The 27,703-nt window shown below is 34.6% G+C and overlaps 2 protein-coding genes across 2 annotated transcripts; one reads left to right on the forward strand and one right to left on the reverse strand.

Annotated features, from left to right (window-relative positions):
* The first annotated feature begins 15,055 nt into the window (after positions 1-15,055).
* On the forward strand, positions 15,056-18,100 carry LOC128220079 (uncharacterized). Its single transcript, XM_052928335.1, has 6 exons — positions 15,056-15,103; positions 15,901-16,010; positions 16,243-16,382; positions 17,130-17,277; positions 17,488-17,575; positions 17,999-18,100. Exons 1-6 carry the CDS (start codon positions 15,056-15,058, stop codon positions 18,098-18,100), a joined length of 636 nt encoding a protein of 211 aa, XP_052784295.1.
* Positions 18,101-18,170: 70 nt separating this feature from the next.
* On the reverse strand, positions 18,171-20,508 carry LOC128220084 (putative nuclease HARBI1). The gene is made up of 5 exons (XM_052928341.1): positions 19,980-20,508; positions 19,296-19,431; positions 18,726-18,876; positions 18,418-18,559; positions 18,171-18,175 (listed from the first exon to the last, which is right to left on the reverse strand). Exons 1-5 carry the CDS (start codon positions 20,506-20,508, stop codon positions 18,171-18,173), a joined length of 963 nt encoding a protein of 320 aa, XP_052784301.1.
* Positions 20,509-27,703: the final 7,195 nt, after the last annotated feature.

Raw genomic sequence — 27,703 nt, forward strand, 5'->3', positions numbered from 1 at the left:
TAAATATGAGGACTGAAAATTTTCCAAAAAGCGCTTGTGCGCTCTGAACCCACGAAGAGTGAGAATAAATACAGGATATTTGTTTATTGCGGTGTAAGATCGTATTTTGTTTCACAAGTGTCATAAAAAAATATAGCTTTTCTATGATCACGAGTGTAACAAATTACGACCTTACACTGAAATAAACAATTTTTATGTGTTTTTTTATGCTTATTTTCCATGTTTTATAGAATATTAATTTATTATCTTAATTACCCCTTTTTGAAAAGGGTGTTATTTACGCAGCTACCTGTGGGACCCCCCTCGTGCAAAATTATAGCTGTCAATTTTCGGATTGTTGAGAAAGAATTATCTGATATTTTTTACTGTTTATTATTCGCTCGTGTTTTTGGTGCAAAGATTTTATGAACAGTTATCAATGAAGTTTTATAAGTATATCCATGTTTCAAAAAATAACAAAAACACTTTATATCAAGCTTGGTATGATTACATAACGAAATATTTTAGATATTCAATCATCTTACTTTCAGAGACCAGTCTGTTTTGCTTGAAGGAAGGTCGATTTTCGATGATATTTTCACTGTTGTTATTTCACTGATAACCCTCCGTATTTCATCAAAAAGCATGAATGAAATCCTTATAGTTACATGTTCTTTTTTTATGGAAAAAAATGAATTGGTTTGAATTGGTCTTGTGTACAAATCAGTATTCATGTAACCTTTTAAGAAGCAAAGACAACGTTAATCGGTTGGGAATGGAACTCATTACCTCTTTTGTTAATGTCGGACACAAATTCTTCTAGACCACTTTCACTTGCTCTTCAGATGTAGTAAAGTGTAGAAATGCTTGCTGCCAGTGCTCTTTTACGACAGCGTTGGGATATCTCAATGGTAATAGACGTAGAGCAGTCTTAGTGTATTTTGTATTGTCGGAACTTGTACTCTCCTCTCGGCGCAATTGTCGTGACTGATTAAAAGTCGTACATGAACCGCTGTTATTTGCCTTCCCGTCATTCCCGTCATTGGATAATAGCATGCGTTTTATCTTGATAGACGCAAAAGAAATGCGTCACTAGCAGGGCAGCGATGGATCTTAGTGAAAAGTAGTCAATAGTGGAAACATACGTGCATTAACCTTGAAATATCATGTATTACAAGGAATGCTTTTTTAATAACTTCACAAATACTTTTTAAACGGTACAAATCGGAGAAAAATCTGGACGGTGAGAGCCATGTTACGATGACCAATATACATATAGTACAATGGACCAGTGTGTTTGTTTCAATCCCCATATCCTCCAGTTCTACTATGTTCACAGTTAAGGTAGTGTTATAAATTATTACTGCCGTTAATGTAAGGCGCACCATGCATACAAGGAGGGGAACTACATTGATATGTGTCTGCTGTTCAATGTAATACTTATATGACATGTAAAATTTGAATTATTTGTAGTCGGCCGTCTTTGTTATTTTTGATTTGTGTCTGTCGATTAGAGTCGGTGAAAGTGTCTCTTAACAGCGTCTGCGTTATTGTATTGCCTCATTAACCTATTTCATTAAGGAACACGTGTAGCGTAAATGCCGCACTGCAATGTTGAACTTTTTCAGGGTTAAGTGTAAAAGACAATATTAAACCAGAGCTGCAACCGAAATCTTTCTACTTTCACTTTTTATCTCTCATTTTGTCTACTGAAACATTATATTGCACGGTATTTCTGAGATAGAGTTAACCCAAATGCAGCGCATTCAAAATATGTGCGCAAAATTAGTTCTTAGCCGAGGCAATTATGACGGGACCAAGCAGGCTCTGTATGGTGTGCACTGGCTGCCAATTATGGCTAGAATCAGTTCCAAGATATTGACAGTTATTTTCAACTGTAGTACTGGTGGGGCTCCTGCTTATTTGACTCAGTTAATGTCCGAGAGTGTTAGTCGCAGACAAGGATTCAGGTCAGCTAATGACCCTGGTATCTTATATGATGTACCATTTAACAAGAGAACAAGGTTTAATGACAGAAGTTTTTGCCCAATCGGCCCAAAACTATGGAATTACCTGTCATAGTATATTATGCAGTCAGTGTCTATAAATGTGTTCAAGAAAAACCTCAAAACTCGTTATTTTACACAGTTTATGACTTGGTTTAAAGCAGGCTCGGATAAGAAATGTATGCTTTATCGTTTGCTTTGACAAATTATGATTTTAATTAATGTACATATATAACTTCTTCAGTCATCTTTAATCTATTGAATGTTGCAAGTTTTAATATTAAGTTGTTTAATTGCTTTCTATTGTTTCTATATCCATATATGTTCAAATTATATGTTAGATATATATTAAGTGTATGCATTTATTGTACAACGCCAACGAACATTATGTATAGAAATAGGCGTTTAATCCAATAAGCAGTATAACGTTTATTTGCTATATAATGTATCCATGTTGTTGCCATAGTATTTAAATGCAAAGACAATGTTTTAGTCATACCGCATCCTTACTGATTTAATGCGTCAGATTACATTATTTGCATCGGTCTGAAACCAAAATATATTGCGTAGCCGTCCATAATTTAAATTGTTTTTCGCCATTTAAGAATATTACCTAAATGCGCAAAGACGTTTCCATCTATAACTGGTAATGAAATAAATTAGCGATGTCCACTTTAGTTAAACATAACATTGTATCACTGCGTTCTGTCTAATTCAACACTAAACATACATCATCTGAAGAAAACAAACACATTACAAAATTTTCAAAATATAGCCATTAGTTAACGTTTGGGCGAGCTCAACAAATAACTTAGAGTTTAAACCGGTAAACGATTAAACGGTATTTGACAATTGAAATGATATGACCATACTGTTCAATATAGTTGTATATACATGACATCAATAATACAAACAAAACTACGGCACAAACCAGGAAGTCATATAAGAAAACCTTTTAAATAGATTTCAATGATTTAAATTTGTTACCATACAGTTACCCTGGAAAGTACCATTGATGTTAAACATCATAATGCAAATAGTGTTACTTACTTTTATCTGATGTGACATACTTTCATGATAAAGGAATAAATAAGTATAAAACAACAAGTGTGTATAAGTCTTTATCTATATTTAATATCGAGGTTCCCTTATGTGATAAAAATATCAATTAATTCGGAATGATAAAAATATATGTTTTCTTCTTCGTTCATTTTGAGGATTAAACCATCCCTCATAAATTTTGAAGCTAAGACAAATAACAAATTAGATAAACAAGTCTACCTAATTTTACCATTGGGAATGAGGCAATAGATTTTGACAAACCGCTGCAATTTGATTGATTGATAGAAAAAAACAACTTAACAATGTATTCAATAGTTGCAACTACCAAGGGAACACTAATTGTCTCGCTCAATATGCAGGCGACAGATTGAGACATCATTTGTCTTTGTCTGCACGAGTTTATCTCCACAATCCACAAACGGTAGAAAATGAATTAAAAGCGGAATTGTTTTGAGAAATTGTATACTACTGTTTGAGTTATGGAAAGTGTACATTGCCATCCTTAATCTTACCAAGCATTACCAAAGTTATTTAATCTAGATAAAAATGACCGAGTCTCTGCGGTTACTCAACCATTGACTGATAACGATATATTGATACTTAAGTAGTTCTTGTTGTCTTGTTGAGTTAAGACTAAGCTCACTATATTTATTTGTTTATAATTTGCATAATTATTCCTTTCAGATAGTATAGATATTTACAATCAACCATTTTTCAATTATCAAAATCAAATTTAAATATGTATTTTGGCTTAATTAAAATTAGCTGCATAAGCCTTTTAACCTTAAGAAGTTTCGAAAATTGGGGTCTGGTGACAGCAATTTGACAAAGTCAATATGACAAAGACATCAGTGACTAAAATCATTTAAGGAATGAATTGCGGGGTTGATATCATTATCGGGGTATGAACGCAATTGGGCTAAGTGTGTGGAGTCCGTAGGACTCCACGCGTACTTTGACCAGCCCAATTGCGTTCATATCCCCGATAATGACATCAGCCCGCAATGCATTCCTTATATTTACACCAACAGTTCTTTATTTTATTCAAGAAAATTTAAATAATACTTAATTTCATTTCAGATTACCTTTCAGTATTCCTTTCTTACCCATACTGTAAAAAGGACGACTCGACTGTTACCGGAAACATTTTTTTTCAAATGACGTCACAATAACGCGGGAAAAGATCAACCACTTGAAATCGCTTTTAAACATAAAATTGAAACACTTTTGGCAACAAAACGTTTAAAATTTAATACCTAAGCACTTTCTAAAATGTTGATTTATATGTTACGGGACCTACTGACACAATACAAACATTAACAAGATCAATAGTTTTCATGTATATTGTTATGCGATGAATTGCGATCCGAACATATCCGAAGATGTTGCGTTCATCGATTGATGAACGCATTTGCCGAAAGGCAATAATTTTTCATAAATTCTTACTAAATTAAACAAACAAAAGATGAAGCTCATCTCAACTCTATGAAGGCTAAAATATAATGTAGATTTATCAACCTTATGATTCCCGCTGGACCGAATAGTCAATGTGCAATACGTTTATAGTTATCAAAGTATCCACAGTGTTTGATGGGAAAAAACATTGTGTGATACTACACATATAAACTCTCATGATTAAGCTGAAGCTGTTAAGAAATCAATTAAGACAATCTACATCCTAAATATGTCGATTTGCTTTTTCTGTACGGGTCCCTGTTAAAAATCAGAAAAAGGAAACGTAGGCGTAGAAGAAAATGTGCAGCAAAATACTCAAGCAATAGTTGTGTCATGTTTTTGATAATTGCTTCTACCAGGGGATCACTTATTTCTCTCTGCAACCATTCATCTTCGCAAGCCAGAAATGGTTAAATATAAATGGGCGTAGAAATGAATATGATGCATGGACTAATATTAATTTAAAAAGAAAAGAAAAACGGAACATGTTTGAGAAAGTACAGACACCCGTTCCTACGTGGCTATCCAACACATTTATGTATTCGCCGTCCATCTTGTGATTACTCGGCAATCTGTTTCAAGAAAGGACTGAAATGTTTGAAATTCCATGTTAAATTATGATTTAACCATTCTGTTATGCTATCCAATGTTGAACTTTCAAATGTATTCAACATAACCTATCACATTCCTATTTCAGCTAATACTTTGAATTTGAAAATTCGAACAACATTCTAGATTGTTGTTTTATTTTACTTTTAAAGTTTTTTTTTTCTTTTCTTTTTTACAATAGCCATATAAATGTGTAAAAATACCTAAAATAATAGAAGGGGCAAATATTCCTACGTTGGCATATTTGACCCCGGGAGCAATTTTAACAAATGGGTAAATGGTCGGCATATAAACGCAATATAGCACATCATATTGCATACATATGTTGATTGACGTTTTTAGAGATTGCCTAGACAATAAAACAAGGCACTTGAACTTTTCGAATTTAACACATTATCTATGTTGTTTTTTTATGTCGAAATGTAAATCAAGTTGTACGAAAAAATTCATTACGGTTTGCGGCATGTCGTGTCAAGAAAAACAATCAGACATAATTGGAAGATAATTGGTAAGTGTGAATAATTGAAGTTGTTTGTTTATGAATTTGATTAAATAGTTAAATAGCATTGTTCAAGCTCCTGTGTATTGTTCTCAAAATGCACGAGGACGCCAATGCTCTACACTGCCTGAAGAAAACAAACATGCATGAACGCCTTTTTCAAACCAATCTAAACAAATCTTGTATCTAATTCAACGTATAATATTGCTGAGTCACGAATGTGCTATTTTTTCAAAGGTATTGTCATATGTGCTATATCTTTTTTTCACCATGTACAAATGTTTTTGATAGTTTTATATTTGTGATTGTTCAATTCATTAACGTGAATTAAATAAATTTGAAACATATAATTCATTTTATTTTTCAATAATAATTTTGCTGTTTTCACGACGGTAATTTGTAACAAGTCCGTTCAATTGCGGATGTAACCATCGGACATAGATCGGACTAAAATGTGTTTGGATTGGTGATATATTTTTGTAATTCTGATGTGTCGAATGTTCGTTATCTCGATTTTTTTCCTAGATCCCGACGAACTCGTCATTACGTGTTTCGACTGTATATCAATTTTCAACATTATTTCATGCCTCTGCACCTAAATGATACGTTGAACATGACCATTTTAAAAAGGTCATAGTGGACATTGACATTCTGGTTTATAACTGTTACTCTCTATTTTTTGTACTTCATGGTTTATTAACAAATGCTCTTCTTCAAAGTAAGCACTTATATTGCGTGTTTATGGATTTTACTAAATCCTTTCATTACATTTTATGGGATAATCGCTGGAGTTCTTTATTAAGTTAGCATTATTTATGCGAAAAGCTACTTACGTCGAAAAATATTCGGTATCATTAAATCTATTAATACACAGTTAAATCCATGGTAAAGGTATTGTAACCAGTCGAGTGGAGCATATGGATGTGTTATAGGTGTACTACAAGACGAATGTTTAATTTCTCTCGTGTCAATGTTTTTCTAAGAAAAAGGTTTTAATAGTGACATTATAGATACTTTTAAACCTTTTTGTAATACTATATGCTGCTGCTGATGTTATTATTATAGCTGAAAATGCTCCGGACGTGCAAGAAAGTCTTAATTTATAATCAAATTCTGTAAACGTTGGAAACTAATTGTGAATACTGATGCAACTAAAAAAAGGATAGCTCCCGTCAAATATTCATGTTTATTACAATAGTAATGAGATTCAGATTTTTGATCAGTTTAATTATTTGGGAAAATTACATTTAAACGCATTTTTAGATGAACAAGTATATAAAGTGTAAGTATAAATTTACGAACCTTACTATAAAACATATGTTAAATTTGATAAGCTTATTTTAACCATTCTTCATTATGGTGGTGAAGTCTCAAGTTTTGTCAAAGGCAATGTCATAGGGCGAATGCATATAAAATACTGTAAAAGATTGCTGGGTGTTAAAAGAAGTATACATAATGATTTTATTTATGGGGAGCTTGGACGTGTTACTTACCAGACAATTATTTACAATACTACATGTATTATAAAGTATTGTGTTAAGCTATTACGTACAAGTGTTAATAAGTTAAATAAAAAAATAAATCTAACTTTATTGAATGACCGTGAAAGATAACCTTATAAAAAGTTTGTGTTCGTTTTACGAGATCTGTTAAGTTAACTCTGTTTTAATGAGGTATAGGCCATGGCATTCTGAATATTCTGTGAATAAATCTTAAAAATCTTCAATCTATAACTGGTCATAATAGAAGGACATTTATTTCGCGGTCTCGGTGTCATTTTTTCGCACCGTTAGCTGTATATAGACAAATAGCAAAATGAGACGTTGCTAAGTTTATACATATGTACAAACCAATGCGTCAACCCATGTTTGGCTTCACTTGAGGTCGTTGTTACCATAGTAATGTGATGAAAGAAGGCGATTTCAGATAAAGCGTTTATGAAAATGAGAACTTTCAAAAGAAATATAGAAGGTAGAAAAACGTTGAATAGAAATGCACAAGATTTTATATTTCTATAGACGATAGCAATATTATTTTTCTTGAAAACAAATGGGAATGTGAATCACATAAGTGATTTAGACAATAATGGCTATATCGTTATCATGAAAATACAATACTGAAAATGAATTGATTTTGTCTAACTTAATTCGCACGAGGTAAAAACCATAAATATTTCAAAGCAAATGCTGCAGAAACAGTTGTAGTAATGCAGTTAGTCGGTAATATTAAAATAAATTTCAATACGGTTCCCCTGGAGTGAACAAGAAACATTTAATACTTCTAAAATTATGATACGATAAGTGTATTGCGTAAAATATCATACAATGTTCAAAGCATATAATCATTTTATCAATTGAGAAATTCAAACATAAACATTAATGGAGCATCTAAATATGGATGATATCTCATCCTTCAGTTGTTATCTTGTGTATGAACATTAATGAAATGTCATTGCAAGTCATAGATTCCACATTATTGTTATTATTACATACAAGCCTCTGTTATCTGGTTGGCAAGGTCGATTTGGATCAACCGAATTGTGTTTTATTTGAATGAGAGTTTAGAAGAAAATTAAATTTTATTATAGAGTCAGAGTTTTGGGCTGATGTGACCTTAGCCGCTTTAAAATGTTTGTTTCCACTAACCTTCCCACCCATTTTTTCCTCCCGTCCCTACAATCTTTTTGCCGTAGTGTGGATTTCCGTTCGTTTTTTCCTGAACAATGTGCACTTTTTTAGGTGAACATGTTAAAATATAACCCTTTTATATTTAAAAAAAACGTCTACATATCGGTCAAATAGGGCGGTTTAGTACAGGATCATGGTTCTCAAAAAAAATATGCCTAACTGTCTACTAACTTTGTTTGGAGATGTAGTGGAAACATAGTGGAACCTTTTTTTATATTTTTTTTTTGCACTGATTAAGATTAAACTCAGTTTATATCACTGTTTCGGTATATACCGAAGGGTTTCCTAGGCTGTTATAACTTTCACTAAATAAAAAATGGTTCCTAAATGTATTTGTCTGCATTCCCGTAGAGAATAAATCATCACTGTTAGTGTTTAGCAGAGAAAAACGCCAAATTAAGACGTCGAAGAAATTGTCTACCAAATTCGGACCATAAAACATTTAGGTGGAAATGAGGCGACAGCTTTTCCCCGAAACGCTGCAATTTGTTTGATTGATAGAGAAAGCATGAATGTATTCGATAATAATTTATTGCTACCACCAAGGGAACACTGTCACGCTCAATATGCAAGCGACAGATTAGAACACAGTTTGTCTCTGCCTGTATGCCTGCAGGCCTTAATCTCCGTCAGCCAGAAATGGTAAACTATTAATTAAAAGCGGAATTTGTATTGGTCTTCAAGTGGTACAATATTGACGAATATTTATTGTTTAGAATGTGAACATGTTGCACGATTAGACAATCAATCTATATAATTATAAAGCCGCTTTTTAAATATTATAAAGCATATACTAGCAGATGCTATTGTCATCAATATATTAATCATTTATCTTTAACACGATTGTCAAACACCTGAATGCTATTTGAAGGAGCACAATAAAGGTTGATGCCATTTTTTTCTTCATTTTTAATGTTTTAAACGCATATGATTTGTGTACAGATCAAAAATAACATTGTGGAGCTTTTTTCAAGTGGGAATTTCGTGGCCACGTAGTTATCTATTCCAACAACCCATTTAAAAAGCTTATCCTTTTTTTCTGTACATATTTGTCTCTAAAGCCTAGAAGTTAAAATATCTTTAGAATTATTCTGGCATTTTTAATCTTGATATAATACAAGGTCTGCTTCTTATTGATTGTTCAAGGACCGTCTAGACAAGAAAAACAGCAGAGTAAAGAAATACGCCTTGAAATTAGCATGTTAAAATTAATTGAGATATATTTTAGCAATATTTTACTTCAGACTAGTATCATTTTTGTTAGTGTAACCGCACATATGCATAAATACATTCGTAACTCCTCGGCCATTTTATCGAAAACAACCACGGATGTATGCCGGTACATCAGTAGAAGTAGTTCGTAAAACAATGAATTATATCGTTAATCAAATGTAGTGTTTAAGCTGATATTTAATGAGCTAAGTTAAAATCGAATGCCAGTTACGTGTATTATTCCAAACATAATTAAGATTCTCAAGAGTTGAGTCATGACGTTTAACTGCTAAATTAAATTACTACGCGATCTACTTGCAGCGGACCTAACGTGTACCGATTTCTGACATTGTAAAGCGTCCGGATACATCCCATTTTTGATTTCGATAAAAATGGCAGAGGAGCTCCAAATATCATAAATATTCTCAATAAGATAAATTGTTTAATTTAAGATCCGCGTGCCTCTCATTTTTACACACGTATATTGTGTACTAGATTTTTTTTTGAAAACTCATTTTCTCCGATTCAGGTATCTTTTTCCCTTTTCATCATGCAAATGATGCGTCATGTCTTCTGTCATAATGGTCAAATATATTTTAAGACAAATCCATAAACACCCGCCATGAGTGTGTTCATTCCGTTATCATGTAGGTGTTCATGTAGTTAGCAAGTTATCTGTGAAATTTACGAAAGACCGGTGGGGACATTTCAAATTCAATTTTTCATGAGTTCGCTTATATTCACCCGTAAAGACGAAAATTATGACGAGGAAATCATGAAACATTAATTTTAATATGTCACCATCGGTCTGTCGTTATACCCTGCCAATAATCAAAGTGTAAGAAACGCGACTCTATGTACACTACCATTGCACTAGTTCATCAGTCAGCGTTCATTCTATTGTTTGCAGATTGCGATGTCTGCATAATTTTCGGGGAACCTCAGATAGTCAAAGGAAGTTTGATTGCAATAGAAGTATTAATTTGTTATGAATTAATGAAGTTTTAATGAATTTGAGAAAGACTGTGATTATTTTAAATATTCCGAGATAACATATCTTTTAGTGATGATATAACCATTCATCAATTTAAGAAGTGAAAACACTTTCAATATAAAAAGCGAAAGACCTCTCTTTGCTTTTACCAATTTGCATTTCTATTACCTTTATTTCTTCCAGATACGATGATTTCACAAGAGAGGTAAGACAACCGATCGATACTTCTGGGCAGTTCTGATATATGAAAAGTCTTATCCAAACTCTACTTACCTTTCTGACTCGGTAAAATTTCATCTGTAATGTGTTCAAAGTCGCCCAGCGTAGCAGAACTCTGGAGGTAAAGTATCCGTGCCTTAAATCCTGCTTCAGAGAGCTCTATAAACGCAATGGATGCAAGAGCCATTTGGTATTCGTCCATTTCGGCAATAATCACAACACTTCCCCAACGAAAATGGTTGAGGACCAGCCTCAAAGCTGTGGCCACATCCTTGTACGTGGCACCCATAGAAAAGACTAGACTGTTATTCCCCGTCACATGTCGGGGTTTACCGAAGGGGGTTAAAAGTGGTCTCTTGTTTATTTCTGCATACTTTAGCACCGTCGAGTCATAATTGTAATCCATGGAGCTAAGGAACATATCTACAGTTGTATTTGAAAATAGCGCATCCAGAGTTAAAGTTTCATTTTCGCAAAACTGATCAATGCTTAGGCTGGTGTTCAAATCAAAGGTGTTGCTTATATTTTCCGCGATCCACTGCAGGTCGGTCTTGCATGACTTTTCCATAAGGACTATGTTAATTTTCTTATTTCCTGCGACAGGTTGGACATAGCACATGGTTATTAGCAATAAAAGGAACACTAGTGTTCTACATTGCATGCTGACTACATTGCAAAGAAACGTGAAGACAAGTCACGTGTTAGAGAAAATTAATTATATATTCTATTTGTGTTAACACAATCTCCATCCCCCACTGTCCTTCAGTGTTCAAATATGTTTTCTTCTCAGATTTCCAAGTTATATGTTTATAATTTCCAAATAACTTTGAATTCATTTTACCATTATAGTATCTTAGAAATAAGATAATGTGAACCGTTGACGCTTCATTGTGAAAGAAGGCGTTGAAACACCAGTCCAAAACTCGTGCCCATGTGTTTACTTGTAGTGTTGAAACTGCTGTTGATTACACGTGAGCTGCAAAATATGACAAAATTACTTGATTGATTAATATTTATATACATATTCTTAATGTATATTTTACTTTTACATATCGTTTGTGGTACATTTTTTTCTAATAGTTGGGTCATAATGTGCTCGCTCAATTTTAGGCGGAATAACATATCCTGTGCGGATATATACGTTCAAAAGCCTTTTAAATGACACTATCCTTTTTATTTGGTGGAGTTACTATGGAGTATCTTTCATTTAACGTAAGTTTAACACTTTTAATGTTATTAACTGTTTTAATGAATTCTCGCGTGTGCCAGCTTAGCAACTGTTTTGAAAGTTTTACTTGTGTTTACAGAATGTCGAACGTTCGATTTTTAACGCCATAAAACGTTTTGATTTTGAAAATATACCTTTGTCTGAAACATGTCACTCATTTTATTTGGATCTAATACACATGTAATATAATTAATATGTAAATATATGCACTCGCTCCTGACGTCGCGCAGTACTTCCGCCCCAGACGTCCTACCAATAGTGTCATGTAAATGTAATACCATACATGTATACATTTCACACGATGGTGTTTTGGTTTAAACAATTTAAATTTTCTTTAGTATAACATTAACATTGACCAGGTAATACATGAAATAATGAAGTAATCTATTATACACAAACCATAATCCGTTCAAGTTCAGGAAATTTCTTCCTTATAATTAAAATACGACAGAAATCAATACGTTCTCATTCATAGGTGTTATCATAATAGAATGTATATACAGTTGTTAACGTCAACATGATGTATTATTGTTATTGGTACACAAATGAATACTCTGCCAAACAACCACAAGCCTCAATTACACCCCTGTGACCTATACGGTTTTACATATCATATTGTTGTCAAAACGAGCCTATTTTTCTCTTGTCTGTATGCCATCATAAACATTTAAACGATACCAAAAGTTCAACGCAAGGTCAAGCAACTAGGAGCCAATGTCATTAATACATCAGAAATCTAGCAATAGACGATAACTTATTTCGTTCTGTCGTTGTGAATTTGAGAATTATTCCATAGCGTGCCATTTTCACAATACTCTATTCCCGAGAGGGGCTCAATTAGTTTCGCTAGTCAACGCTTATTCTTGACATGCCGATAGGAATCTTTTACCGCCAAATTCCTTGTGGACACCAAAGGGCTTGCATGTGAGTCAGTTTTTTTCAGACAATTCGAATTGATCATGCCTTTTTTAAATACTTAAAAGATAACATAGTAAACGGTAGCGAAAATGTGCATCGTCTTTGAATAAAAAAAATAATCTATGTACAAAATACTGTATAAGTTGATATGTTCGTAATATGATATTGTTTTGAACAAAATGAACGAATGTTCAACATGTAACTGATGAAAGTCAGTCGTCAGAATTATTTTTCCTGATTGTATCGTGTTTTTCATTTAAAACATAGATGACCATTTCATGTTAAATATATCATACTTGCTGGACCGTATTTGTTTTGTTGTTCGTTATAAAACAATATATTAAAAAAAATATATTCCCATAGAAACTTTTAACAAGTTAATGATTGAAATTGAAACCATTGTTTCTATTGTTTCAATACTAATAAAACGGTTGTTTTATAAGTTCAATAGTAACATTTCACAACTGCTTTTTAGTAAAGGATGTGATGCCGCTCACGTTCTATATTTTGAAATTCTTTTTTCAAAGTGCAAATTTAAATTCAGTCGAACCCCGTTGGCTCGAACTCGCTTGGCTCGAATTTCTCTTTGGCTCGAATTAAATTTAGAGTTCGAGCCAACGGGGTTCGACTGTAGTAGCATTACATGCCACTAGCGGATGTAGGTGCCCCACCCCCTATTTTTATGTCAATTTCCAAGGACGATATTAATATAATACGCCATAATATGATATTTTAGACTAACATCACTCTAAAGATGCGCCGCCGCTAACGCAAAATCCTAGAACCGCCCCTGCATACAATGAACATTCATAAGCTTGTGAAGGGCGATCATGCTTATATTTTTAATGTCGTATTAATTTTCTTTTTACCACATACATATTCAACGTCCTTACCTTTTTTCTTCGGTTAATATCACCGTTTTATTCCATAATCATTATGACATAATCAGACCGAATTTGTCTCGTCATTGTTATCAACGTTATCTTGCGCTGTGGAAACCTCTGTAGGAAATCCATTTTCGTGTGCACTATAAAGTCAGTTTTGTTTTTTAATTAATGTTACTTTTTTAATCCATTCCAGTGTGTGATACGTACATTTTTAAATTATATTTAATGTGAACTTTTATGATTAATATATATAGCATATACACAGTGAAAAGATATGTTTAAATCAATGTTACATTTTGTAAGCCCAATACAACATTTCACGATATTTTGACGCTTCGATAGGGTAACATAGAGTGCATAAAACAACGCAAGGTATCACTTCATTTAACGATGCTTAATAAATTCGCATTCCACTGGTATAATAAATATCACATCTACAGCCATATATCCGTTTGTTCCCGATATAAAAGAACGAGCCACTATAAACTCCCGACGATGCGGGTACACTTTCCTTAATGCTCACTGTTTATAAAGCGAATTAATTTATGATCGCAATGATGGTCAGATAATTATGAGTGTTAATAATGTGAGGTATTTACATACACCTACCCGTGAAAGATCTGGCATAGCTTATATATCAAATACGCAGTGAAATAGATTTTAGAATACTTTGATGTGTGTTTTACGCTGTTACATAAACAGTTTTCTAAACTTATGGTTTGCCATCAATTATCAATGGTGCTAAAAACTTGTTTGTGAAAATGTTTAATATTTACATTGAGAATATTTCTAGGTTTAATTTTATTATTAATGAGCTATTATATTATTGTTGCATGTATTGCATTCTTGGACAGCACCATAATGACCCCACTATTATGAAAAATAATAATTTTTATAGCAAGTTTACAATTTGTTTATTATGTAACATAGTGTCTATATAAATTTGCAAGTTTATCGCGATAAGATTAAACATATTTATATTTGTGGGACTGGACATTTACTTCAGACGAGGTTTTATCACGAGTGTGGCTTATTTATCAGAAATCACCAAATAGTTGATACTTTTACGAAAACGATAGTTGAGACAATCTTGCAGACATGCTAATACTGATCAATATCGCTCATTTATATATTGCAAACACTTTGTTTTGTAAGTGAACAATTTTGGGCATGATACCTCTGTGTGTATATAACGGTTGCCATGGTGAGCTTCAATTGGAATTTTAACCGGCGCCTCACTGAAATACCAATGAGGCAAAACAGAGAACATTGGAAACACGTATTTAATAGTGATATAATAATGGATAATCGAGAAGGGTCTGGCAAGGCCAGGAAAATAAACCAGACAGTTTATTTGTAAACCGATACCTCCCTTGTTTTACAGAATTATTGTATTTTTGTCTTTTAGATGGATGTATAGTCTGGTGTGTTTCGTGTTTTTTCTTGCGTGTCGCACACGTGTTTCCGGTGATGTGCTGGAAAATTCTACACCCCACCATGAAGATACTAAAAGGTCAAACAGCAAAAAATGATTTTTCTAAATATTCTTTGGTCAATTTACCAATTTGCACGCACGATAACACCATATATGGAGTGGCAGCTCCATTTGTGTTCTAAACAACGTTAAAAAATGTAAAAAAAAACATATAAGAAATAAATGGTTGAATCTAACCACTGTGAATTCGATAAAATGACCATATTTGATGTACTAGTTAAAACAATGTGGTGAAAATGTAATTGAACAAGTAGGTCATGTAGATCCAGCAAGTTCATCATGTTTTAACCAGGTAATTAGAATGACGTACGACGCTGTTCAGGGGCCTGTTGCTCAAAACCTCTGTTAAATATAACGCTACGTTACCTTAATAGTCCGTTAAATCCTTAACGGAGCGTAAGGTAACGCTCCGTTAAAATCCTGTTGCTTAAAGAGACTTAACGCTGCCGTTAAATTACGTCAGCGTTAAGTCCATAACGCCAGTGTTAAATCCTTAACAGGCTGTTAAATTTCTACTTCCTGTCCCATAATGCATCATTTTCCTTCCAAGATGGCTGACTAGAGGAACTTATGAGTGTAGAAGAAACTAAAGAGCTACTTAGCTCTAGCTTCAGTAACAAGGTTACAAATCAGATAAAAAAGAAGAATAGCACCGAATTGCTGGAATAATTTCCTCTTTGGGCTTTGCCATAAGATCTGCAGAAGAAGTATCAAACAAATGGCAGAATATAAGAAGAATTGCAAAGGAAGAGGTGACAAGGTAAAACCATTTGTTTAATCCTTAGATATATAGAATACTGCAAAATAATAAATAATACCAAATGTCATCTGTAAAAAAATAAGATATTGTGATGTTGATAATTTCACTGGTTTGTTATGTTGTTTTCATTTGAAGATTTTCACAGCACACAAAATCATTAGAATTTTTTTGTTACTAAACTGTAAGTAAAGTTATTGGTCATGGAATAATAAAACTTTCTTAAAAAGTACAGTGAAAAGCTGCAGAGACGCGAGAGTGGTAGGGGCTTGGCAAGTCTAAAGGTTGCATCGGAGCAATCACAGAGGATTGTCTCTGTTCATGGCAATGCAAGCTTCAGCGGCATAACAGGAGGGACGGACACTGACGAAAATGGTTTGAACTTTTGCAGTGTATGTGTTTGAATAATGTACGATTACTAAATAAATACTGCTATATGGAAAACCCAATGTTCTAAAAATAAACGGATATCATGTTGCTATTAATAGAAATATATTATTACTGAAAAGCACTGACGAATAAGTGAAATTTTACTCTTCAAAGCTGCTTAAACATAAACATAAACATTAACACGTACCTGTTATTCCATTCACTTGTCGAAACATCCACAGTAATCACCATTTTCTGTCAGTTTTATAGAAACACGATCACATGGCAAGATCAAGCATTTAACTCCCAAAAATAAATATCGCAAAGAAAACTATACCAAGAATTGAATTGCGACGCAGTGACCTTCCTTTACGAGCTGTTGCAAAGTGACACAATATTAATTGGAATTCAATTACATTGTTACTTAATTTAATTGGAAACTAGATTTTGTCATTTACAATCGTTATATACATACAACTTAGTTACAAGTGTATACATATTATACATTTAGTCGACTTTCAAAAGCATGTTAATGGCATGATAAATTGATAGTCATTAACTGTCAATTGACTTTTCTGTCTTTCTTGTTGGTTAATTTTAAAAGAAGTCAAAACGTACTTTAATTCTTTGTTCTTTAATACAGATTGTTAGAAACTTATTATGAAATAAGTTATATGATTTCTTCAATATACAATGTTGTTGTGTTGTTCCTTTATCTTGAAATAAACGTCAACTTATGCTTTTTAATTGCAGATGGTTTGAGCTATATTGCTAACATCCCATCAGTGGTCCCACAGGAGGGAGAGGAGCCCTCTGATTTCGAGCCAACATGCCTAACTGAAGTGAAACAGGACCCCTGCACCTCGAGCTTACGGGCAACGTTTGCAGGGAGAGCTTCTGTGTTAGTTTATCATTTTCAGTAATATGGTTATTTGTTCTCTACACAAAATAATATATTTACTAACGTGTAACTGTCAAAGTGTAAACCGGCTTTTGTGTTGATATGGAATGCGTATACGAACCAAGTTTACGGCAGCTTCTAGAATATCCATTTAACAGTTTCAACTTAACCTTGTATTGATAATTGCATTCTCTGATTTTATGTTTGCAGACCAAAGCGGAAGAAACCCCTAAGCGAGGAGGTTGCCGAGTGGCAAATTCGTTTCTTCAAATCTCAGGTGGCATTGTCAGAGAAGAAGGTATAAACATCATTTATAAAATCAATTTCCTATTATTTTATTGTTTTCGTGATTGTTGCAGCTAATTATTATTATTGAAAGTAATAGAATTAGAACTGGAAGTATAGTAGTACTAGTTATAGTACTAGTGGTAGCAGTAGTAGTAGTCGTAGTAGTAGCAAAAACAGCAGCAGTAGCAGCAGCAGCAGTAGCATTAGTAGAAGTAGTAGCATCAGAAGCAGTAACAGCAGCAGGAGTAGTACCATCATCAGCAGTAGCAGTATGTAAAGTAGTATTAGTAGTATCTGTATCAGTAGCATTATTATTATTATTATTATTATTATTATTATTATTATTATTATTATCATAATTATAATTAATGTTATTATTATCATTATTATTATTATTATTATTAAATTAATTAGTAATAATAATCTTTTTCAGCAAAAGCTGATTGAGACACAGCAACGGGTACTAGAGAAATATGAGAGGCGTATGGACAACGAGGACATTGACTCTTTCATAAAAAGCCAATTTTTCAATTAAATTAAATTTAATTGTATTGTATTGTAAATAGGTATGTTAAAATGAAAACGAACGAAACAAACAGTTAAAGCTATTCTTTATTATAGCATGATGATGATGATGATGATGATGATGATGATGATGATGATGATGATGATTATGATGATGATTATGATGATGATGTAAACTTGATGATGTGAACATGATGATGATGATTATCTGAACATGATGATGTGAGTATGATGATGATGATGATGATGATGATGATGATGATGATGATGATGATGATGATTAAAAGTAACTGTTAACAATAAAATCCCGTGTCGTTGTTCCAGTACCAACATCATCCTGCACATTATTATCAATGTTTTGTATGACATCTACATCATCTACCTCTGGCATATTAAACATAACTGCTACATTATGTAGAATTGCACAGGCTGTAGCTATGCGACAGGCCTTGTCTGGACTTAGTCTGATCTGAAATAAAAATAAATAAACAGTAATCATAGCAAAGTTTTTAATATCATCACATATCATAAAGGCGAACAGTAAAGTTAAAAATGAAAGCAGTCACTTTATGCACTTACACTATAGACTGAATAAACTTAGTCCGAGTATTCAAAAAACATATGCAAGAAAGTACCTCACTGTGCAGCACGTTGAAGCCCCGCTTGAGCCTACCAAAGGCCCTTTCTATGCAAACCCGGGTTCTAGTATAGGCTAGCTGGTACCTCTCCTTGGCAGGAGTGTCAGCGTTCATAAACGGCCTCATGAGGAATGGCCGTAAAGGATACCTGTGGCGGGGAATAAAACAATATCAATAATAAAATTGACAAAAAACAACAACGTCCCGATGTTACAATCTTGTAATCATACGGGTGTGTGTAAGATTGTTTATACTCGCCCTCGGGCCTTGCTCATTCAGCGATTGCTCCCTTAAGGAAATTAGTCATTTCAATTTTTGGAGCATGCTGTGCACAGACAGAATGTAACCCTGGTTTAAGCTACCCTGGTTCTTTAACGTGCATCAGTGTATAGCACTGACCCCCATTTAACGTCCCTCCCGCGAGACGATTAGTACGTTTAGTTATGCGACAGGGAATAAAAACATGCGACCCCTTGATTGAAAGTGAAGTGTTTATAATTAACAACTAGACCACGGTTCAGCTACGAATTTCATCTGATGACATCATGCTTTGTATATGCTACTTACCCACTATCTCCAAGAAGCACCCCATCTTCCAGACATTGATTGTCTCGTTGTAGCCTGTTGCACAGCCCTGATGTCCTGAACACGTGTGCATCATGGCACGAGCCCGGCCAACTGGCGTTGACACTTGTGAACAATCCTGGGAAAATAATGATTTAGTTATTTACCAATTAGCTTAACAGCACGTTCAGTCTTACAATTTTATGACATGATTATAAACAACATTCGCATTTTTTTTATCATCAATTCAATTCAAACATTTATTGCATGAAGGCCTCCAGCCCATATCATCAGGGACGGTTCCTTAATGTTCTTTAATGTACAATCACAAATGTAAAGTTTATTTGTGTCGATGTCGGAGGAGAGAGGGAGCACTAAGAGCTGTATGTCCCAACTTAAACCCCTCAATCATCAAATCCTGGAGCCATCCCTGCGTATGGTTAGGTTAGAGTGGTAAACTGTATTAAGTTAAATGAAAAACATTTAGGGGACCATTTGTAAAACTTTCTATGATAATTGTCACATTCTGACCAAACCGAATATGCCTATTATTGATCGATAATCGGGGTGAATTTCAGATTTTATGACCGTTTCGGTCTAAGACGAGTTGACAAAAATTATTTGAAAAGGCGTTTACAAGAAAAGGATCTTTAGAATGTTTATGGTGAAATTTCAATCATTTTTTACCTTCATGATCGCAAACTGCCTGGATGTTGATACTATGATAGCCATTTCGGTTGACATAAGCTGGCTTATCAACAGAAGGGGCCTGGATACGGATGTGTGTCCCGTCAACGCACCCCACTACGTGAGGGAAGCCTGCCGATGTGAAAAATCCGCTCTTTACTCTATTCTTCTCTTCGTCGGAAGCCCATACAATGAATCGTTTCATGCTTTTGCAAATAATCTCTGTCACGTGGGTTACCACACGAGAAACTGTTGATTTGTGGTAACCCATGCTTTCTCCTACAACATTGAAAAACGCCCCTGTGGCGAGGAACCGAAGGGTTATAAGAACCATCTGTCGCACACTGAGGGCCCTGTTCCTGTGAGTATCTCTTTTTATGTCATCATTCAAGATATCCTCCAAAAATGCTACGCCATCATTTGTGAAACAATACCTCTCGTGCATTTCCCCATCATCAAGATGCTGAACATGAGGAGTATGTCTATACTGACGCTGTTTCCTTACATTTGGTAAAAATATACCTGCCATGATAAATCTGCCGTTAACTTTAATCGAGGTTCTTATCTCAATTAACTTTAACGGTCAGTTTCACCGTTAACTCCATCGTTAAAACTAAATATTTCTTTGAGCAACAGAAAATTAACGCCATGTTGAAATTTAACGGACCGTTAGCTGTTTAACGGTCCGTTAAGCTTAACGGAGGTTTTGAGCAACCGGCCCCAGAACAGCTGACGGAACGTAGGCGGGCGGCGTCAAATTTATCGTTGGTGTCGAGTAATTTTAGTTATGTTTGACAAAACGTGATCAAACTTGGAATATAGGAAGGGTTTATAGAAATATTCCATGTGACTGTGTTAAGGCCCTTAGGGCCGAGGTCAATGTCACTGTTACAACAAACGGAAATACAGGTTAGTCATATATAACTCGTTAGGGTCGGCTTATTGTGACCAAGCTAAGAATAAAGGAAGAGTTTATGTAAGACTTTCATGAATGGCATTTTGGCCCCTCAGGTTAAGGTCACTATTTCTAGAGAAAAAAGTTGCAACTGAATCTCACTGTTAATTATTGAACACCTGGTTTCATCGCAGTGTTGACATTTCCTATAAGGATGGAAAGTAGCCAATGGTCTGCGATATATATATATACTCTTTGCGTTGATGAAAAAAAAGGTATGAAACACTTAGTATTCACTTCCGAATTGGTGGTATTCGCCCTTATGTTGTCCATTTGCGTCTATAGTACATATGTAGCTATTGCGCATACTCCAGTAGCTCCATTGCGTTTTTACTAAATCAATTTCTGTGTTATAAAATGGTTAACTTAGTGTGCACCATATTCAAGTATCATTAAGACCGGATTTTTTAGCATAAACATTACGGAAATAACAGATTCATTTATAATCCGATTTACATTTTTTGCAGTTTTTTGATTGCCAGAAAAGCTTGCTCGTAATGTTTGTTCCGGTTTAGTTTGTACATATTCTTTCCCTTCACACCAAACCATTCTAATAATTCCAGGGGCGTAAATAAATGTTACGCATGAAAGGGGAGGGTGTAGTAGTGGAATATCCCTGTAGCCGTAGGGGGGGGGGGGGGGGGAGGGGAAAAAAACGGAAAATGGAACTAACAGGTTGAGCACTGATGAGTATTTGGAAGGATTAATTGGTTCGAGGCCGCCGTCTTTGTAGTTACCAAGTGATTGATTTAGGCTCACTAAGCCTTATCTAGCACAGAGAAATAATGCTTACTATAGCTGATCGTCTCTTTATTCTGATATTAATAACTAGCTTAGCCCTCGACTTTGATGCCATGTTTGGCATTGATGCCATGTTTGCCAATATATTTTTTTATGTTTTTCAAATTGATGTTACGTACATGCGAACGTGCATAACGTTAGCTACGCCCCTGAATACCACTATAATATTGCTGACACAAGGAATTTTAAATTCCCATTAATGTACATGGCAAACCTCAATTTGAAAACCGTCTTAAACGAAAGTTCAAATTAATAAGGAGAATCTGGAACACTGACAACGTCATCCCTGTCATCAATTGGATAATAATATAACATTGCGACACTTCATGCATGTTTAAATCAAGATTTTAATCATAACAGCTTACGCATGAAATGCAATTTGTATGCTATTACGATTTTGTAATTGCTCTGCGGTTATTATTGCAATCAATCATCTGTTTATAGTTTAAATTGGCTTGAATATAGAACAATATTATACCTTACATAAATGTGTCACTTCTTTGTATATAAAAGGTCGCTCGGTCCGTATATCACTGTATTTTAATAAATAACCAGTTTATGACGTCACCGGTCCATATAATATTTTGGCCGGTCCGGACCTCGCCAAAAATGTGTGTAATATGAACCGCTGACGTCATACAACTGGTAAATGCGGCATGTTATTTTCACAACGGCGAAAATTTGTCGCAAGTAAACTATCTTTGTTCAATGAAACACATCTTAAGCGCTTTAAAAACATAATGGTAATAAAAAATGTTCGGTATAATATAAGAATTATTTACACACCACTTCGGGCCATATGGCATTATAAGGACCGTCCAGTATGCCCCGAAGTTGAATGGACCTCGGCTTACGCCTCGGTCCATATACACTTTCGGTGGCTGATTGGCCGGTCCTTATAATGTCATGTAATATTACTTAAATATACGAGGGCCATTCAACATGTTATTAAAGTTAACGACGACATGTTATCACAAAACAGAACTGTTTTAGTTGCTGCTAGATATAGAAATCCCACTCCAAATGGTTTAGTTAAAATATGACTTGGTCTCCATGATAATGAAATCGTTGCAATGATAATGCTCTCAGAAATAGCTTTGCGGGAGATGAATAGAACCTTGAAAATCCTTTAGATTTGCTGTGTTTAATGAATGTTTAAAATGATCAATTGACTTAGTTATAAGAACTTGCGTCAGCGATGCAATTTGGATGTTATTTAGAGGTTTAATTTGCACCATGGTTACTGGTATAATTGCAGTAGAACTTGTTAAATTACTGAAAACCTTTTCATGATATTAAGTGAGAATATAAAATCAGGTCATGCAAGAAAAACATCACAAAACGCATATCTTACATTAATTCTGTATTAGGGGTTTCTACTCATGACAGAGATGGCTTTTACTGTAGAGCCAGAGGCTATGGTCTTTTTTCTGTTCGAAAATAACCTCTTATTTCGTCCATGGACATTTTATTTCTGTTTCTTAGGGATCAGTTTAACGTTGTCCATCCATCATTGAAAAGGAACTAAACGTTAAATTCGAATATTTGTAAAAATTTCACCAAAAGTTTTTTTTATACAGACATAATATTGTTTATTTTAGAGACAAATAAATATAATTGCTACATAATTATAGTCCTCTTTTCTTTTATTACCTCTCTTTAATGTTATTTTTAAGGAACGGATTGCGTGATTGTTATTGTTAGCGGTATATGAAAGCATTTGGACTGGTAAAAGTGTGTGGAAAGTGTCCGAGGGACTCCACGCGTAGCCAGTCCAACAGCGTTCATATCCCCGATAATGACACCAATCACGCAATTCATTACATATATTTACACCAACGGTCATTATTTTTTTCCAGTAATGTTAATATAATACTTAATTTCATTTAAGAAAACCTTACAGTATTTCTTGATCACCAATGTTGTAAGGAGAATGGCCCGATCATTTTACACATTTTATTGCTGCTGATACATAAAATCCCAAAATAAAATCACTTTCAAACGAAACATTGAAACGCTAATGTCAACAATACATTAAACAAATCATAAATTTACACTTCTCGATATGTTGATTAAAATTATTTGTGGCCTGCTGAAACAATACAAACAAAAGTTAACTATTTATTGTTATTAATAAGCGATGATTTGCGATCCGAACATATGCGAGGATGTTTCGTTCATCGGAAAATACTCCCAATTGCCGAAACGCCGTTCATTGAAGTAATGGAAGTCAATTTGTAATTTATTATTGCAGTAGTATCACTTTTGTGTTTAATTTTGCAAACAATCCAAACATGATACGAGAGTCAATAAAAAAAACAAACATAGAAAACACTTGATGTTTATATCTAAAACTCACTAACACATAAGTTGCATTTTGAGAATGGATTTAGCTTGAAGGGTCCCGCTCATGCTTTTTATTTTATTTTTTTCCGGTTATTCATTTGAATACACTTATAATTGCTTTTACTCTTTTGTACCGAATTAATGGGGGAAAAATGCAATTAAAGTTTTTAAAAAAAGCTCGCTGTAGTTGGGAGGGAGCCCGCGCCGGTAATGGCAAGAAAGAAGAAAACTGATACCCTCTAAAAATAACATATACTAATCTTCCGGATGTTTAAAGATTCATTGAATACATAACAGCAGTGTAACGTACGTGAGATCATGTATAATGCTCTCCTCTTGTCGTAAACGTAAAAATACCAATAAATAACCAAATGAAACGTTTGCGGTCTTTTCTGTCGAAAGTTTTCTTAACGATATAGTCAGATTCAGTTCGGTGATTGACAAAGACATGAGTGTCAACACTAAGTAATCGTTAAAGCCCGACACATCAGTACAGATACCGGCAAATATACTTATTTTAAATCGCTTTGAATTAAAATCCATTCAACTATAAATTCATTTTGCAAAAAGGAAAGAAAGAAAAAGAAAGAAGAAGTATTTGTAAGAATTGAAGAAATATTTTTTCACCAGCATATTGCTACCTGACACTCTTCCGTATCCAAATCATGTAAGCCTATAAATCAGAAAACATCGTTGTTTTATATGCAATAAAATGTCTAAGTGATTTGTTTTTGTAAAAATAATGTGTGGAGACATCTGAAGATCATGTAAAATGGCATATATTGTCTCAGTCTTAAATGTCGTGGTGCATGTCACAGTAAAACATTTGTCTCCTGTAAGCAGGCACGTAAAAATGGAATATAAGATAGCAACATGTTTACAGTGTGTGTGATGACGTGTGTTTTACCCTGCTATTGCAGGGTCAAGCCGGTCAGGAGAAAACTACTATGATAATTTTATATTGAAACAATATAAAACAGGAGCATTTAGAACAGAAAGGTATTTTAACCTACAAAACCTGATAAATGATATAAATATGTAGAACTTGAAGTGCTTGACCAGAAAAGACCGAATGCTATTTCAATTCAAAATACCGTTTATGGTATAAAGCCATTGGACGGGCAAGTACAACTCTGGAACTGTAACTTGTACAACTCTGAAGCTGTTACATGTACAACTCTGGAGCTGTAACTTGTACAACTCTGAAGCTGTTACATGTACAACTCTGGAACTGTAACTAGTACAACTCTGAAGCTGTAACTTGTACAACTCTGGAACTGTAACTTGTACAACTCTGAAGCTGTTACATGTACAACTCTGAAGCTGTTACATGTACAACTCTGGAACTGTAACTAGTACAACTCTGGAACTGTAACTAGTACAACTCTGGAACTGTAACTAGTACAACTCTGGAACTGTAACTAGTACAACTCTGAAGCCCTTACACTAGTACAACTCTGAAGCTGTAACATATACAACCCTGAAGCTGTTACATGTACAACTCTGAAGCTGTTACCAAAACAACTCTGGAGCTGTTACTTGTACAACTCTGAAGCTGTTACATGTACAACTCTGAAGCTGTTACATGTACAACTCTGAAGCTGTTACATGTACAACTCTGAAGCTGTTACGTGTACAACTCTGAAGTTGTTACATGTACAACTCAGAAGCTGTTACATGTACAACTCTGAAGCTGTTACGTGTACAACTCAGAAGCTATTACTAGTACAACTCTGAAGCTGTTACGTGTACAACTCAGAAGCTGTTACGTGTACAACTCTGGAACTGTAACTTGTACAACTCTGAAACTATTACTAGTACAACACAAAAGCTGTTACATGTGCAACTCTGAAGCTGTTACTAGTACAACTCAGAAGCTGTTACATGTACACATCTCAAGCTGTTACTAGTACAACGTACAATTCTGAAGCTGTTACTAGTACAACCCTGAAGCTGATACGTGTACAACTCTGAAGCTGTTACTAGTACAACTCAGAAGCTGTTACATGTGAACTGTTACTAGTACAACTTTGCAGCTGTTACTAGTACAACTATGAAGATGTTACTAGTACAACTCTGAAGCTGATATATGTACAACTCTGAGGCTGTTACGTGTACAAATCTGAAGCTGTTACATGTACAACTCTGAAGCTGATACTAGTACATCTCTGAAGCTGTTACATGTACAACTCTGAAGCTGATGCATGTACAACTCTGAAGCTGTTACTATTACAACTATGAAGCTGTTACATGTACAACTCTGAAGCTGTTACTAGTACAACTCTGAAGCTGATACGTGTACAACTCTGAAGCTGTTACGTGTACAACTCTGAAGCTGTTACATGTACAACTCTGAAGCTGTTACTAGTACAACTCTGAAGCTGTTACTAGTACAACCCTGAAGCTGATACGTGTACAACTCTGAAGCTGTTACGTGTACAACTCTGAAGATGTTACATGTACAACTCTGAAGCTGTTACATGTACAACTCTAAAGCTGTTACATGTACAACTCTGAAGCTATTACTAGTACAACTCTGAAGCTGTTACTAGTACAACTCTGAAGCTGATACGTGTACAACTCTGAAGCTGTTACGTGTACAACTCTGAAGCTGTTACATGTACAACTCTGAAGCTGATACTAGTACAGCTCTGAAGCTGTTAATAGTACAACTCTGAAGCTGTTACGTGTACAACTCTGAATCTGTTACATGTACAACTCTGAATCTGTTACATGTACAACTCTGAAGCTGTTACGTATACAACTCTGAAGCTGTTACATGTACAACCCTGAAGCTGTTACATGTACAACTCTGAAGCTGTTACATGTACTGCTCTGAAGCTGTTACATGTACAACTCTGAAGCTGTTACGTATACAACTCTGAAGCTGTTACATGTACAACCCTGAAGCTGTTACATGTACAACTCTGAAGCTGTTACATGTACAACTCTGAAGCTGTTACGTGTACAACTCTGAAGCTGTTACGTGTACAACTCTGAAGCTGTTACATGTACAACTCTGAAGCTGTTACGTGTACAACTCTGAAGCTGTTACATGTACAACTCTGAAGCTGTTACATGTACAACTCTGAAGCTGTTACATGTACTACTCTGAAGCTGTTACATGTACAACTCTGATGCTGTAACATGTACAACTCTGAAGCTGATACTAGTACAACTCTGAAGCTGTTACATGTACAACTCTGAAGCTGTTACATGTACAACTTTGAAGCTGTTACATGTACAACTCTGAAGCTGATACTAGTACAACTCTGAAGCTGTTACGTGCACAACTCTGAAGCTGATACATGTACAACTCTGAAGCTGTTACGTATACAACTCTGAAGCTGTTACATGTACAACCCTGAAGCTGATACTAGTACAACTCTGAAGCTGTTACATGTACAACTCTGATGCTGTTACATGTACTACTCTGAAGCTGTTACATGTACAACTCTGATGCTGTAACATGTACAACTCTGAAGCTGATACTAGTACAACTCTGAAGCTGTTACATGTACAACCCTGAAGCTGTTACATGTACAACTTTGAAGCTGTTACATGTACAACTCTGAAGCTGATACTAGTACAACTCTGAAGCTGTTACGTGTACAACTCTGAA

Source organism: Mya arenaria, chromosome 15 (assembly GCF_026914265.1).
Source record: "Mya arenaria isolate MELC-2E11 chromosome 15, ASM2691426v1".
Taxonomy (NCBI): domain Eukaryota; kingdom Metazoa; phylum Mollusca; class Bivalvia; order Myida; family Myidae; genus Mya; species Mya arenaria.